The sequence below is a fragment of the Orycteropus afer genome, unplaced genomic scaffold, assembly GCF_000298275.1.
Source record: "Orycteropus afer afer isolate SDZICR_OR568_19922 unplaced genomic scaffold, OryAfe1.0 scaffold00058, whole genome shotgun sequence".
NCBI lineage: Eukaryota > Metazoa > Chordata > Mammalia > Tubulidentata > Orycteropodidae > Orycteropus > Orycteropus afer.
The window spans coordinates 11,806,192-11,823,685 of NW_006921645.1; the positions used below are offsets into that span (position 1 = coordinate 11,806,192).

The 17,494-nt window shown below is 38.2% G+C and overlaps 1 protein-coding gene across 1 annotated transcript in view; it reads left to right on the forward strand.

Annotated features, from left to right (window-relative positions):
• The window catches only part of NCOA1 (nuclear receptor coactivator 1), a 121,774-nt gene that overhangs the window by 97,090 nt on the left and 7,190 nt on the right, over positions 1–17,494 (forward strand). The window contains exon 17 of the mRNA XM_007939273.2: positions 3,254–3,437. Coding sequence (XP_007937464.1) covers positions 3,254–3,437 — 184 coding nt within the window. The remainder of the gene's footprint in view (positions 1–3,253; positions 3,438–17,494) is intronic.

Genomic DNA, 17,494 nt, shown 5'->3' on the forward strand with positions numbered 1-17,494 from the left:
GTTTCCAAGGCGGTATCACTACGGAAGTAGACCGCCCAATCTTTCCTCCAAGGAGTGGCTGGTGGGTTTGAACCGCCAGCCCTCTGGTTAGCGATCAAATGCCTTAGGCATTACGCCACCAGAGCTCCCTTTACTCCAACTAGAAGTGTCAAAAAAGCAAGGACTATGATTTTGTTCATGTCTGTAGCTCCATCCTGTAGAGCATGTAGACATTTAATATACATCTGTTGAATTAATGAGTACAAAGACTCCCTATTGGACCCTTATTGGATTTGGATTCAAATGTAGACTTTGGTTTTTGTGACACTTTAGTAGTTTCTGTGAACTTTCATTTTCCCAAACCATTTGGAAAATAAAATAATTATCACCTACTCTTTAGACATTCACATTTGATTATTTCATTCATGTGCAGAAGGTTATTAGTCAACATAGGCAGCGTATATTTTGTAACTATTCACTGTCTCTGTTGCACAGTCCTAGCTACCACAAGGAAAAGCCTCTGCTATCAGGATACCAAGAGTCTAGCCTAGCAATGGGGGTAGATGGGAAGGTTTTGTTATGACGTGGGAGAGAATGAAAACATGAACCAGTTAGAGAGTCATTAAGTAGAATGATGTAATAGAGCTTAGTGACAGTGTAATGTGGTTCTTTTTCAGTATCTCTATGGTGGCAAGAGAATTAAAGGATTAAACCATACTTGTTAGTCGTGGAATGGGGCAGTGTTTATGTGTTCCAATAGTTTCATGGGTGCTTATTAGCATTTATCAGCCAAGAAGTCCTGTGATTTAATCCTTTGTTTCTCAGACTTATTTGACCAGGGACTCTTCCCCACTTGTTAATACCTGTATTATCAATGGAACCCATTGGAAGCCAAAGTCTTCATCTTCCTCCCTCCCCCCATGCTTTAACCAAAAAGCCAAACTCACTGCCATCAAGTCGGATCCGATTCATAGCGACCCCTCCTTGGGTTTCCGAGGCGGTATCTCTACAAAAGTAGATTGCCCAACCTTCCTTCCAAGGAATGGCTGGTAGATCTGAACCGCCAGCCTTCTGGTTAGCAGTCAGATGCCTTAGGCACTATGCCACCAGAGCTACCGCCACCCTATGCTTTGTTGTTGTTGTCGTTATGTCGGCCTGACTCATAGCAACCCCTCCTTGGGTTTCCTAGGCAGTATCACTACCAAATACCTGATAATATCTTAAGAAAACTTCAATAATTTCCACTAGGCAGACAAGAAAGCAGAGTAAGGGTGGGGTCCTCTGAGCATTGGCTTGAGGGACCAGTGAACCCAGCAGTCCTTCCCATGCCCTAGAACAGTGATTGAGACTGCAGACTTCCTTTAATGGAAGAAACTAAAATGGAATTATTGGCAAAAGAAGTTTGAAAGAACTTAAACTAATTTATAGTCTTAGATATAAATCTAAAATGAAAGGAAATTAAATCCTAAACTTCTTAAAATAAGTATGGAGTCACTGCAGTCCTTGAAGCTTCTGCATGCATTAACTTACATAGCCCTGCTCCTCCATGATGGTGATTTATGTATCAGTTGACAAATGAATATTGTCTCAGGCAAAAATGTTCTCATTAGAAAATGGGCAGTAGACGAATAGATTTTTCCCCCCTGTAATTGTAAGAACACTATCTCACAAGCATACACACTGAGCAGACATTCATGATCCACAGAAGCATTAATAGGGCATTTGTGTTTTTTAATTACCTAGGGAAATTTTGCTACTTTTCTTCAGACATGACAAATGGGCTGTTTCTCAGTTAGTTAAGGTCAGTGTGATTACCTTAATCTCCCAGAGCTATAAATGTCAGTACATTCTGTTTACTACCTGAGAGCTAGCAAGGAATAGAGAAGCCATTGGTGGGCTGATTTTTTAAATCAAATTCTCCAGAATTGACATTAAAACTGGTGGAATTTTATCAGCAGCTTACTGTTTAACTATTGGTAGGTAATCATAAAATATTTGCTATTATGTAGAACTCATGAAAAGTAGGATTTATATCATTTTTCTTTAGATGTATTTATCTGCAATGCTGAAGATTGGGGTGGGGGTGGGGTTGCAAGTACAAGTTTCTAGTTGAATTTACTTGGAAGTTTATTTCATACTATTTCATCTACTAATAGAAACTGATTTTAAAGTGATTTGAGGTCTTTGGTATAACAACAGTACAGAACTTGGCCATGAAGAAGGAAAACAAGCCCTTTGGGGGAAAAAAAGTTTCTCTTTGAAGTTCCTTCCTGGAAAAGACATGAAGCTACTACCTTCAGGCCTGAGGAGACCTTTGTGGTCTTTAAGAACAGTATATTTGCCAAATAAACACGTCCAGTTATCTACATATATACATATATATGTGTGTAGTATGTATTTTACTATACAACATGGTAAAAGCAGCCAAAACCTGAAACCTTGAAAAGTGACAGCAAGCTGTAATAAAGGCTCTCAAATTTTAATGTGCCTGAATAGTTAGAAATGGAACTTTCTTTATGCATTCTCAGTGAATTTAATTCACTAGGGCTGGGGTGAGGCCTGGGAGTCTCAATTTTCAGTAAGTTTCCAGAAGAATTCTCTTGCAGATGGTCTCTGGAATATACTTTGAAAAACACTGGCATAGATGCAGTAAAATTTTGTAAATAAAAATAATCTGAACCTCATCAATTGACAGCACTGTCATAATGCACTGACTAATTCACTCACAATCTAGTGTCCTCAATTCATTCTTCATGTATTTACTGAGTGCCTGCTATAAGAATGCCATCCTTGAATCATCCATTACTTTGTTCGTTCATTCATTCGGTGAATATTTATTGGGGATATATATATATATATGCCGTAACATTTTACTAAAATTGGATATTCATTGTTTAAAAAGATAAAGTACTTTAATAAATTTTAGAATAGTTTTCATGGTTAAATAGGTAAACATTAATTATCTGGAAGGTGTATTTATATGGAATACTCCCTTCCTTAATTATTCAGATAATTGGAGCTTAGTATTTCTGATGCTGGGGCAGATGATAGTAACTTATAACGAGTGCTTTCTATTTATTAAAGCCTTTGGGCATACTTCAAAATGTATCTGAAAAAATCCTCATATATGTAATAAGATACAGTCTTAATGTAATTTAAGAATATAAAATATTTTATTTGGAATTCCATCTTATAATTAAGAATCTGAACCCCGTCACATTATCCCCATGTTCATGATCAGCGTACGTAATCTGTATTGTTTTTGAGTTAACAGTGTGTTCAGTCAAGCTGTCCAGAACCAGCCTACACCTGCACAGCCAGGAGTGTACAACAACATGAGCATCACCGTGTCCATGGCAGGTGGAAACGCAAATGTTCAGAATATGAATCCAATGATGGGCCAGATGCAGATGAGCTCTTTGCAGATGCAAGGAATGAACACTGTTTGCCCTGACCAGGTATGTGGCACAGGTGGCACATTCTTATTACATGTACACCAAATCACTCCACACCACAACATGAGTGTAGTTCATTATTACAAGGAAACTCAGGCATGTTGACAGTTACTCTCCAAAAATGACTATGCTTATTTATTCTTCCTCATTATCTTTGGTAATTACTGGCCCTTTAGATAAAAAAATGAAATTTTGACAGATTTTAATCTCATGAGACTTTAGTGTTTTAGATTTATTCTAAAATATTATATATAATACATTGGCTTAGAATAAAATGTTACATATGATTGCACTGGTTTAGAACTTACTCCTTTTTATTCTTAACACATTTTCCTTGTCTCTCCCTTTTAGTTCATCACGCATTTATGTAGTACTTAGTGTGTACAAAGGTAGCTCTGTAGAAGATACATATTAACAAGTTGGGGAGATACAACATGAACAAAGGATCAATTTAATAATAGCAAAACAGCTGTATAAGAGATAGCTTCCCATAGAACCATAAGTATTTATGTGAGATGAGGGGTACGTTCGGTATTTAACAGAGTATTCAGGTGCAGGCTTAACAGGAAAAGGACCTGGTCAGGTTAGGTTTTATGGAAAGTTTACCTAATGAAAGAGAGAAAAAAAGAGCATTTAAGACTAGTCATGATAGTGTGATCAAGGTAGGAATAGAAATTGAAAAGCTTAATAGATGTTAAGAGGATATTGTTTATTATATTTAGAGCAGAATATATGGTAAGCTTTTTGAGGGTATTTCATGCCAACTAAGTGTTTGAAGTTTATCCCGGAACCTTCTGAAGACTTTTAAGGACAGAATAACTAAATTCAGAATTATATTTAAGAAGATCATTAGGGTAAGCTATCTATAATTACTGTTCTCACAAAATGGATTAGTAATCACGAAGTAGACTGTTGTGTCTAGGCTATTACCATATAGCCATAATTTATAGCAGGTCTTAAAATATATAAAAATGGATTACATTTTTTATAGCATTTCTTTTTGATATGAAGTTTCTTTTTAAAAAAAAAAGTATCTCTGTTCCCCAGTTGTATATATTAAGCCTAAGGAGGTTAGCAGCAGGAAAAGAGGGTGTTGCGGGAAACCACTGAAAACAGTAATCCGTATTTCTAGAAAAGCAAAATAACTAAATAAGATTATCCTTGTTGGTATGCAGTTATTAAAATTACTCACTATGTCTATTAGATTAAAACAAAATTTTAAAAATATACTGAATTAGGTAAAAGGGTATTACATTTAAAGTGGGTTTCATATATATTGTGGGTCTTGCTCTTTCATCTAATCTGACAATCTCTGCTTTTTAAATGAAGTGTTAATCCATTTACATTTAATCTGATTATTGTTATGGTTGGATTTAAATCTTCATCTTGTTTGTTTTCCATTAGTCCCCTCTATTACCCTTTTTTTGATTACTTGAATATTTTTATTATTTTATCTCCTTTCTTAGGCTTCTTTGCTGTGTATAACTGTTTTGTTATTTTAGTGGTTGCTTTAGAATTGATGGCATACATCTTTAACTCCTCATAGTCCACCTTCAAGTAATACTATATCACCTCATGTATAGTATAAGAACCTCACAACAGTATATTTCCATTTCTCCTTCCTGGCCTTTGAGCTATGGTTGTATGTATTATGTTTACGTATGTGACAGACTCCATAATACATTGTTATTATTTTTGCTTTATAAGCCAGTTTTTTAAAAATTTCTATTTATTTTGTTGAGAATATATATGCAGCAAAACATACACCAATTCAATAGTTTCTATATGTGCCACTTAGGGTCATTGAATACATCTTCAAGTTGTACAACTACGCTCACGCTCCTTTTCTTTTCTGAATTTTTCCTCCCCCATTAATATAAATTCACTACCCTCCTAAGGTCCTTATCTAATCTTTTGAGTTGCTGTTATCAATTTGATCCCATATAGTAGTCCTTAAAAGAGCATAATACTTAAGGTTAAGGCAGACATTTTTTACTAGTAAAGCTGAAATATTCTTTGATTTGAAGAACACTTCAGGGGATATTTTTGGTTTAAGGTTTAAAGATTGTCTCAGGGCAGTAGTTTCAGACATTCATCCAAACTTCACAGTTCCAGGAAGTCTGGAGTCCATGACCTTTTGAAATTGTAGTCTACTCTTTCCCCCTTTTGATCAGTATTCTATAGACTCTTTGCTGAAAATGTTCAGTAATGGTAACCAGGCACCATGCAGTTCTTCTGGTCTTATGGCAAAGGAGGAAGTTGTTCATGGAGGCAGTTAGCCACAGATTCCATATCCTCCTCTTATTCTTGACACTTTTTCTTCCTTGTCCCAACTGAATAGAGACCAATTGTTGTGCTTTAAATGGCCATTTGCAAGCTTTGAAGAACCCAGGAACTAGGAGGTAGAACTGAAGCACTAAACATATTATTAGGCCAATTAACTGAGATGTCCTATGAAACCATGACCCTAAACCTCCATACCCAGGAACCAGATCCCATGAAGTTTTTGGTTGTACATATGCATCCTCAGCAACTACTCTGTTTTTTTCATCATTGTTATAAATATATCTTAGTTATCTAGTACTGCTGTAACAGAAATAGCACAAGTGGATGATATTTAACAAATAGAGCTTTATTCTCTCATAGTTTGTTGTTGTTGTTAGGTCTATCAAGTTGGTTTCAACTCATAGCAACCGCTTGTGCAACAGAAAGAAACACTACTCAGTCCTGCACTATCCTCACAAACTTTACTGTAGTTGAGCCTATCTTTGCAGCCACTTTGTCAGTCCATCTTATTTATGGTTTTTTGTTGACCCTCTATTTTATCAAGTCTGAGATCCTTCTCCAGGGAATGGTCCCTTCTGACAAACAGGACCAAAGTATGAGAGACAAAGTATGGCCATTCTCACTTCTAAGGAGCATTCCAACTGTACTTCTTCTAACACAGATGTGTTTGTTCTTCTGGCAGTCCATGGTATTTTCAGTATTTTTCACCAGCATCACAATTCAAAAGCATCAGTTCATCTTCAATCCATAACACACAACTTTTGCCTGTTCACCTTTTTATAGGTGTATAGCCCGTTGACAGCAATTACAATAATTGGCTGTGCATCCCTTCTCTTAAGCAATGTAATGTTTCCATCACCGTTTTACCCCCATACCCCTTCTTCCCGCCCCTGGTAACCACTAATAAACTTTGTTCTCTGTACATTTGCCTTTTCTTGTCTTTTTTTTTTCCCCTCTATCATGATGCTGTTTATTGGTCCAATTGTGAGGATTTTTGTTTTGTTTATGTTGAAGCGTAATCCATATTCAAGGCTGTAGTCTTTGATCGTCATCATTAAGTGCTTCAAGTCTTCTTCGCTTTCCACAGGCAAGGTTGTGTCATCTGCATATTGCAGGTTGTTAATGGTTCTTCCTCCAGTCCTGATACCTTATTCTTACAGAGTCCAGTTTCTCTGATTATTTGCTCAGCATACAGATTGAATGTATGGTGAAAGGGTACAGCCCTGATGCACACTCTTCCTGATTTTAAACCATTCAGTAGCCCTTGTTCTATTTGAATGACTCCCTCTTGGTCTATGTACAGGTTCCTCAAGAGAACAATTAAATATTCTGGAATTTCCATCTTCACAGTGTTATCCATCATCTGCTGTGATCCACAGAGTTGAATACTTTTTTGCGTAGTTAATAGCACACAGGTAAACATCCTTCTGGTATTCTTTGTTTTGAGTCAAGATCCATCTGACATCAGCAATGATAGCTCTCATTCCATGTCCTCTTCTAAATCCAGCTTGCATTTCTGGAAGTTACCTGTCAATATGCTGCTACAACTGTTTTTGAATTATCTTCAAGATTTTACTTGTGTGTAATGTTAATGATACTGTTTGATAATTTCCATATTCTGTTAGATCACCTTTCTTTGGAAGGGGCACATATATCAACCTCTTCCAGTTGGTTGGCCAGGTAGCTGTCATCCAGATTTCTTGGCATAAATGAGTAAGTGTCCCTAGCACTGTTTTCATTTGTTGAAACACCACAGTGGGTATTCCATCAATTCCTGGAACCTTATTGTTCATCAATTCCTTCCGTGCAGCTTTGACTTGTTCCTTCTATACCATTGGTTCTTGATCATATGCTATCTCCTGAAATGGTTAGACATCAACCAATTCTTGATACAGTCACTTTATGTATTCTTTCCATCTTCTTTTGATGCTTCCTGCATTGTTCAATATTTTTCCCATAGACTCCTTGAGTATTGCCATTTTTTAATGCATTTTATTGAAATACAGTTTTTGTACAGTGAACTACACAAACTAAAGTGACATGGGTCAACGCATTTTTTTTTTGTTTATTGCAGTGTTCCCTCCCCTCCCCTCCCACCCCTAGCAACCAACAAAGAAAGTTTCCCTCCATATATAAACCTTTCCTTGACCCTCCACAACAATGAACTAATACTATATGTGTCCTTTCGTGATTGACTTATTTCACTCAGCATAATGTCCTACAAGTTCATCCATACTATGTGGTGTTTTGAAGACTCTACATTATTCTTTAGTGCTGTATAGCATTCCATAGTTTCTCCACTCTTCTGCTATAAATCTTAGAGAGAAGTCCCTTGCCAGATATGTAATTATCAGCGAATATGAATTTGTTGCTGTCAGTTTTGTTATGTACTTTTTCATGATGTCGATTTCTTTGTTCCATATGATTTTCTGTGCTGAGCTTGTTTTTTTTTTTTTTATGAATCATGTTATCCCTTCCTTCATTGCTATTGTTTTAGTATTTGCTAAATATTTGTGCTGGTCCTCTTTTTATTTTGATGTGAAGGTTTATCATTTTTCTTTGAGGTTACCCAGTGATTTATAGTTTTCTTCCCAAGTTTAGAACAGTTCATTCTATCTTGTGGTTGTCTTGACTTTCCTACCATCTAGAAGTTCTGTAACAACACACAACGCAGTTGTTTCCCTCTTTTTGGTTTGTAGTTGTCCTCATTGGTCAATTGATATCTCTGGTTCCCTGTTTACAATCTTGTAGGCTTATTTACTTTGTATACTTCCATAGCTGGGTTGGTTTCTGGGTTATGTCATTGTGTATGTTAATGGTCAGTTGTTGTTGGCTGTTGTTGCTTCTCTGTCCAAAGGGCTCCCTTTAGCATCTCTTGTAAGGTTGGTCTGGTTTTAACAAATTCCCTTAATTTCTGCTTACCTGGAAATGTCCTAATTTCACCATCATATTTGAGGGACAGTTTTGCTGGGTACATAATTCTTTGTTGGAGATTTTTCTCTTTCAGGATTTTATATATACCATCCTATTGTCTTCTCACCTGCATGGTTTCTGTCAAGAAATCCAAGCTTAGTCTTACTGGTTGCCCCTTGGTAACTTTTTGTTTTTCCCGTGATGCACTCATGATTCTTTCTTTGTCTTTGGTTTTGGTAAGTTTGATGATGATATGTCTGGAGGATTTTCTTTTGGAGTCTATCCTATTTGGGGTTCATTGGACATCCTGAATGGATATAATCTCATCTTTCATCATACCAGGAAAATTCTCTTCCAACAAATCTTTGACAATTTTCTCTATGGTGTTATTTGTCTCTTCCTGTTCTGGAATTGCAATCAATTACACATAGGTTATTCCTTTTTATAGTATCCCATATGCACCTTAGGCTTTCTTCATTTTGTTTTGATCTTTTTTCTGATTGATCCCTTTCCAAAGAAGTGTTCAGGTATTTGCCTTCAATCTCCCTAATTCTGTCTTCCATTGATTCAATTTTGCTCCTTTACCCATTCAGTGTTTTATCTATCTCTGAAAATTTAGTATTAATCTTCTGGATTTCTGTGTGTAGGTTTTGTATCATTTCTAATTTTCCATTTATTTTGAAATTGTTCTAGGGTTTTGTCTGTGTTTTCCTTGATCTATCTCTCAATTCGTTGAAGATACCTAAATATAATTTTTTGAATTCTTATCAGGGAGTTCAAATGCTGCATCTTCCTCAGGGATGTGTTTTGGGTCTGTATCCTGGTCCCTTGTTTCTCCTGCTTTATCTTGCTTCTTTGTGTGGACTGTGATGCTCTGTTGTCTCTGAGACACTGTGACATTTTTTGGGTTTATATTTAATTGGTGATTGTATGTTGGAGTGACTTGCCCACGATTTCCGTTTTCTTTGTTTTGTTTGTATGTTATCTACACAAGCAGGATACTGTGCTCCTCTATTCACTAGTTGACAGCACTTATACACTCGCCACCTGTCTCCTTTCCTGTTGTCAGCCTCCCATATGTCCCTGCCAACCTTGGCCAACAGAGCCTATTCTTAGGTCCCTGGAATCCAAATGAGAATGCTATCACTTTAAAATCCAAAATGGTTTCCACTTGTAAACATTCAAAATGGCTGTGCCCTCGGTCACTTTAAATATCCAAAATGGCCGCTGCTTATACACATTCAAATGGGCTGCACCCTTGATCACTTTAAATATTCAAATGGCTGCCACGTGTAAACAATCAAAATGGCTGCATCCTCCGAACAGCAAAAAGTCAACAGTTCAGGTTGTCTCCCTCCTGTTTCCCTTCCTAGTCATAGGCCACCAGCGCAGTTGTCCCTGCAGCCCTTGGTGACCAGGGCTGATCTTTAGGTCAGTTCTCAGGTCGCAACACCACTTGGAAATATTCAGGCTGTTGGTCCCGTAAGAGTAGCTGACAGTCTGCAGCTCTGTCCGTCTCTGTACTCACTGTTTTCATTCAGGTTTTTCCACTAGTTGGTGTCTAATCCACTTCTGTATAGTTCCTTTCAAAGCTGAGGCCTCTAGTATTATCTTCATCCCTGTCCATTGGTTTTTCTTTTCTTTGTTGAAGAGGGTCTGCATTGCTTGTCTGCCTATTCCTCCATATTTTTTTCTTGTCTTTTTACATAAATGAAGCCATAAGAGATTTGTCCTTTTATGATTGACTTATTTCATTCAGCATTATGTCTTCCAGCTCCATCCATATTATAGCAAAACTTCATTTCTCTTATTGGCTGAGTAGTATTGTATTGTATGTGTGTACCACATTTTATTGATCCATTCATGTGTTGACAGCCGTTTGGGATGTTTGCACTTCTTGACTATTATGAATAATACTATAATGAACATTGGTATATAAGTCTCTGCTTTTAAGACTTTTCATACATACCTAGGACTGGAATTTCTGGGTCATATGGTAGTTTTTTTATTTTTAGTTTTTTGAAGAACTGATGCACTGCCAAACTGTTTTCCATATCAGCTCTATCTTTTTGCATTCCCAATAGTTTCCCTACATCCTTTCCAATATTTGTTATTTTCTGGTGTTATTATTATTATTTCTGTTATTGTTATTGTTGTAACCATCCTAATAAGAGTGCAGGAGCTCTGGTGGCTTAGTGCCTAAGGCATTTGACTGCTAACCAGAAGGCTGGCGGTTCAAACCCACCAGACACTCCTCGGAAGGAAGGTTGGGCAACCTCCTTTTGTAGTGATCCTGCCTCGGAAACTCAAGGAGGGGTCACTGTGAGTCGGATCAGGCTCAACAGCAGTGGGTTTTTTTTTTTTTTTTAGTAGGAGCACATTGATATCTCATTGTGGTTTTAATTTATATCTCTCTAATGGCTAATGGGGGAGCTCTGGTAGCATAGTGCCTAAGGCACTTGATTGCTAACCAGAAGGCTGGCGGGTCAAACCCACCAGCCACTCCTCAGAAGGAAGATGGGGCAATCCACTTCCGTAGTGATACTGCCTCAGAAACCCGAGGAGGAGTCACTATGAGTCAGGTCCGACTCGAGGGCACATAACAACAACAGCAATGGCTAATGGTGCTAAGCATCTTTTCATGTGTGTGGTGTCTATTTGAATGTCCTCTTTGCTGAAATATCTATTCAAGTCCTTCCCCCATTTTATGATTGGGTTGTTTGTTGTTGTTGTTGTTGTTGTTGTCAAAGTTTTACATGTAGTTTGGTTATTAGATTCTTGTCAGATATATGGTTTCCAAAGATACTCACCCAGTCAGTAACTTGTCTTTTCACTTTTTTGGTAAAGTCTTTGGATGAACAATAGTTCTAAACTTTTATGAAATCCCATTTATTTATTTTGTGTTTTGCTATTTGTGCTTTTGTTACAATTATAGATAGTTTATTGTTAAAAGTTACACCTGTCAGTATTGCCCCTGCTTTTTCTTCTAAGAATTTCATGATTTTACTTTGCACCAAACCAAAACCTAAACTCACTGCCATCGAGTCGAATCCGACTCATTGCAACCCCTCCTTGGATTTCCGAGGCAGGATCACTACGGAAGTAGATTGCCCAACCTTCCTTCCGAGGAGTGGCTGGTGAATTTGAACATCCAGCCTTCTGGTTAGCAGTCAAATGCCTTGGGCACTATGCCACCAGAGCTCCTTTAGTTTGCACATTTAGGTCTTTAACCTAGTTTTGAATTTTTGTGTGTGTATGTTATCAGGCAAGGATCCTGTTTCATTTTTCTGCATGTGGAAATCCAATTTTCCCAGCATCAGTTATTGAAGAAACTCTTCTTTCTCCACCAAAATGACTTAGCACCCTTGTAAAAAATCAGTTGACCATAGATGTATTTATTTCTGGATTCTCAATTATTTCCATTGGTCTGTGTGTCTATTCCTATAATACCAGGCTGTTTTGATTATAGTTAGTTATGTTTCAAAATCAGGAAATGTGAGTCTTTCTACTTTGTTCTTCTCTTTCAGCATTGCTTTAACAATTTGTGGCTTTTTGCCGTCCCATATAAAGTCCAGGATTTGTTTTTCTATTTCTGTAAAGAAGGACATTGCAATTTTTATCAGGATTGCATTGAATCTATAGATCCCTTTGACATCTTACCAATATTAAGTCTTCCAATTCATGAATGTGGAACATCTTTCCATTTATTTAAGTCTTCTTTAATCTCTTTCAGCAGTGTTTTATGGTTTTCATTGTAAAAGTCCTTCATGTGTCTGGTTAGATTTATTCCTATGCATTTTGTTCTCTTAGATGCTATTGTAAATGGAATTGTTCCCAAATTTCCGTTTCAGATTTTTCATTGCTGGTGTAAAGAGACCTAGCTGATTTTTGTTTGTTGGCCTTGTACCCTGTGAGTTTGCTAAATTCGTTTATCAGCTCTAGAAGTTTTCTTGTGGACTCTGAGATTTTCTATATATTGGTTCGTATCCTCCATGAATAGAGAGAATTTTCTTCTTCTTTTCCAATCTTGATACCTTTTATTTCTTGTCTTATTGTTCGGCTAGGATTTCTAATACACTATTGAATACAAATGGTGAGAACCTAAATAATGTTGGCTATTGTCTTTTCATACACACCCTGAATCGTGTTGATGAATTTCCCTTCTACTCCAATCATCTTTAGTGTTTTCATCAAGAAACGGTGATGGATTTTATCAAATGCTCTTTCTGTGTCCAGAAATGATCACATGATTCTTTTCCTTTGTTCTATTAATGGGGTGTATTACATTGATTGATGTTGAACCATCCCTGCATTCCTGAAATAAATCCCACTTGATCGTGGTGTATGACTCTTTAAAAGAGTCATAATCTTCTTGATTAATTGATCCTTTTATCACTATCTAATTCCATGTTTATCTCTTCTAGTGGATTTTATCTTAAAGTCTACTTTGACTCATATTATGATTGCCACTTCAGCTCTCTTTTGATTATTTTTTCCATGAAATATTTTTTCCCAGCCTTTCACTTTCAAACAGTTTTTGTCTTTGGGTTTAAAGTGTGTCTCTTGTAAACAGCATATAGTTGGATCATGTTTTTTCAATCCATTTTGCCACTCTTTACCTTGGCTGGGGTATTTAGTCTATTTACATTCACTATAATTACTGATGGGAGCTCTGGTAGCATAGTGGCTAAGTCACTTGCCTGCTAACCAGACGGCTGGCGGTTCAAACCCATGAGTCGCTATGAGTCGGGGCCGACTCGACGGCACATAACAACAACAACAACAACATAATTACTGATAAGAAGTGACTTACTTCTGCTGTTTTGTTTTTTGTGTTTCTGAAGCCTTCTTTGTCCTTGTCCTTTACAGCTACTTTCTTTTATGTTTTGTTGGTTTATTGTAGTGAGCCTTTATGGTTCCTTTCCACTTTCCTTTTGTGTATGTTTTTTATATATTTTCTTAGTGGTTACCATGAATGTTAACATTTAACAGCTTACATATGTAACATTCTAGGGTAAGTTGGTACCAACTTAACTTCAGTAACATATAAGAAATTCTTTATCTGTACCGTTCTTACCCCCCCATTGTTGTTTTTACTAATTACATACTTATATTTCATGTGCCCTGTAACATAATTTTTGTGTGTATGTGTGAACTTTTTTGTGTGTGCGCATGTGATTTGGGTGAAAGTTGACAGAGCAAATTCACTTTCCATACAGCAGCTCCCATACACTTTGTCTCGTGACATTGACTACAATTTACCAAAATGCAACAGCTCCCCTCCCACTTCTTCCCCATAGTTACCAATTCCCTGTGTCCTTCCCTCCATGCACTCCTGCCCCCCGAGCTACCTACCTGTGCATACACAGCCCTTCTATTCCCCCATGATTGTTCTCTCCAAGGAGTGTATCTACCTGAGGTAAATGTTCAGCTCACATGCCTGTCTTTTGTTTGGCTGGAAGCCACAGGAGTGGGTTCAGTTCCAGGTTCTATCAAGCTCTGTCAGACCAGCAAACAAACCTGGTCCCTTTTTTTTTTTTTTTTTAATAATTTTGAGTTATGTTCCACATTGTTCTCCCACTCTATCTAGGATCTCCTACCTAGATCCCCCTCTGAGTGGTTGACATTGGTAGCTGGGCACCATCTAGTTCCAGTCTCATAGTCATATAGGCTGAGGATGTCATGGTGTACCAGTCACTTGGACGAATTGTTTCCATGAATCTTTGGTTTTCTTCATTTTTCTTTGTTCTGGATGAGGAGAGACCCATCATTGCATCTAGATAGCCACTTGCAAGCTTTTAAGATCCCAGTTGCTACTTGCCAAAGTAGGGTGTGGAACAATGTTTTGTGTAGTATGTTATGCCAATTGAAGTCGATGTGCCCTGTGACTATGGTCCTGAGCCCACAGGTCCAACTACTCTCTCCCTGTGGGTAGCTTGTGGTGGCCAAGAAGTGGCTACAAGCTTGTCCCTTGTCAGCTCTACTATATACCTGGGAATTCTTATAGAACATACCAATACACTTGTAGAAACATTGTCTGCCAACCCTATACATGGTCTTGGCCACACTTTCCCCTGCATAGACATACCTAATAGTTCAGCCTGTCCATCCATCTATCCACCCGTATATCTATGTTTGCCTTCACTGACAACATAGTATTATATGTGCAGAAGGGTTCATCTTTGTTGTCTGTACCTCCCATTCACCTCTCTCTGTCTTCCTCAGTGCCACCATGCCTGTAACATAGTTTTATCCTTGCTTTTTATATATTTGTTATTAAAGAACATGAAGGGCAAAACATTTAGAAGTATCAAACATGAGTACTTTATTATACTTTATACTAATCCTCACACTTGTCCATGCATTTCTCTTTATTAGGTATCTTTCTTTTTATGTATAGCTTTGAATTACTTTCTAGTCTTTTTTCTTCATCTACAGAACACCCATTAGTATTTTTTATAGGGCCAGTCTGGTGGATATAAACACAGTTAAGATTCTGTTTGTCTGCGAATGTTTTAATTTCTCTTGTTCTTGAACGATTTTTTTGCTGGATATAATATTCTTGGTTGATAGCAATTTTTTTTTTTTTTCTTTCAGGATTTTAAATATATCACTGCCTTTTGGCCTCCAGTGTTTCTGAGGAAAAATCAGCACTTGATCCTTTTGAAGGTCTTTGTGTCTGACTGTTTACTTCTCTCTCACTGCATTTAGACTTCTCTTTTTATCTTTAATTTTTGAGAGCCTAACTATGATGTGTCTTGGTGTAGATCTCTTTGGGGTTTTGTTAGGTTCTTGGATTTGTAGATTCACTCCTTTCATTAGATAGGAAATTTTTCTATCGTTGTTGTTGTTGTTGTTTGCCGTCGAATCGGCCCCGACTCATAGCGACCCCTCCTTGGGTTTCCGAGGCAGTATCACTACAGAAGTAGGATTGCCCAACCTTCCTTCCAAGGAGTGGCTGGTGGGTTTGAACCGCCAGCCTTCTGGTTAGCAGTCAAGTGCTTTAGCCACTATGCTACCAGAGCTCCTTTTTCTATCATAGTTTCTTCAAATATTATTTGTCTCTTTTTCTCTCTTATCTTCTTTTAGAATTCTCGTAATGTATATACTAAATCTCTTCTTTTTGTCCTATAATTCCTTTAAAATGTGCTTAACCTTCTTGAGCCTCCATTCTTGTTGCTCTGCAGCATCTGTAGATGCACTGATTCTTTCTTCTGCTCATTTAAATCTGTTGGTAAGTGCTTCTATTGTGTTTCTCATTTCAGTTATTGTCCCTTTAAGTTGAAATATCTCTTTTTTTAGATCCTTGTTTTGTTCTTGCATTGTTTTCATTATTTCTTTTAGCTCTTTGCCTGTGTTTTCCTTAGTCCTATAATTATGCTTAATGTTGTTATATTATATTCTTTGATTTTTTTACATTAATTCGTCATCCCTGATGCACTTTCACTCTCTTTATTATGTTCACTTGGATGGGCCATTGTTTTCAAGGGTGTTAACTTTCTCAGTTTTCCCCGGTGTTTGGTGTTTTCACCCACACTACTTTCTGCAAGAAGCTTAGGCAAGCAGAGCCTTCGGCCCTTGCTTACCCTTTCCTCTCCCTCTCTCTGATAGCTCCTTCTCTTTCTCTGGTTTAATTAGGATTTGAAAGTTCAGGTCTCGGTTTTCACTTTCAGTCTCTTCCAAACGCGGCAGAGAACAGGCTGTGGTTAGTCTGTCTACCTACAGGCACTGACACTCAAGCAAGATGTCATGTACTAATCAGTCTGTCCACCAGGGGATGTAGTCCTCTCTTTCTGTTTTTACTCTGTTTCCTTCTCTGTTTCTGTAACCATGTCCTAGTTGGACTGGGTGTTACTGTCCAGTTTTGCCCAAGGTTTCAGTGCCTGCTCTGTGGGGCTGCTTATATCTGAACTGGCATTCAGGGAAAGCATAGGCAGATATTCCTCAGTTTCAGAAGGAGAGGCTGACACTCTCCAAAAGGGCCTCTAAGAGATCTGTCTTGTTGTTTTCAGAACCCCAGTGGCTCTATGGAAGTTGGGGTAAAAATCTCTACTTAGGTAACCCACCTCCTGAGTTCATATCAATCCAGCAGCCAACAGTTACCAATTGGGAGAGAGGTAATCACACTCTGAATGGACCTCCAGGGGGTCTGCCTTATTGCTATCAGAGCCCACCCTGAACTTTGTTGGCTGTCAATATAGCCTCCCCTAAAGATGCCTGCTTCCTAGCACACAGCAGCCTCAGTTAGCAGTCCTCAGCACTGACTGTAAAGGGGAGCAGAGAGACCCAAACTAATCCCCAGGGAGGTCTATCCTGTTGTTTTCAGAGGCCTGAGCTATGCAGTGCACAGGGAAGCAAGTAGAATGCTGACTATATGGGAGCAGATTCCCCAGTGGAGGCCTTCTGTAGCAGTTTGCAACAACCTGGCAACCAACAATTACCAGGTAGAGGAGGGGGTGTAATGCTCTGGTCAGATCCCTGTGAAGGTATGTCTTGCTATCACAGTCTCCCCAGATTGTTAGCTGGGAGTCCAGCCTCCACTCATGACTCCTGCTTCCTAACACATAGCAGCTTCATTCAGCAGTCCTTAGCTCCAACTAGAAGTGGGGGCAGACTAACTGTAATTGGCCCCCAGGAAGGTTTATCCTGTTGGTTTCAGAGGCTAGAGCTATGGAGTATACAGGGAGGCAGGTAGAGTGTTGACTGTGGAAACAGGCTCCATGCAGGGTCCTTCTGTAGCAATTAACAGCAAGCTTGCGGGTGATAGTATCTGGGTAGGGGAGGGGTTGTCACACTCCAAATGAACCTCCAGGGAGGTCTGCCTTGTTGCTATCAGAGCTCTCCCTGTAGTATGTTGGCTG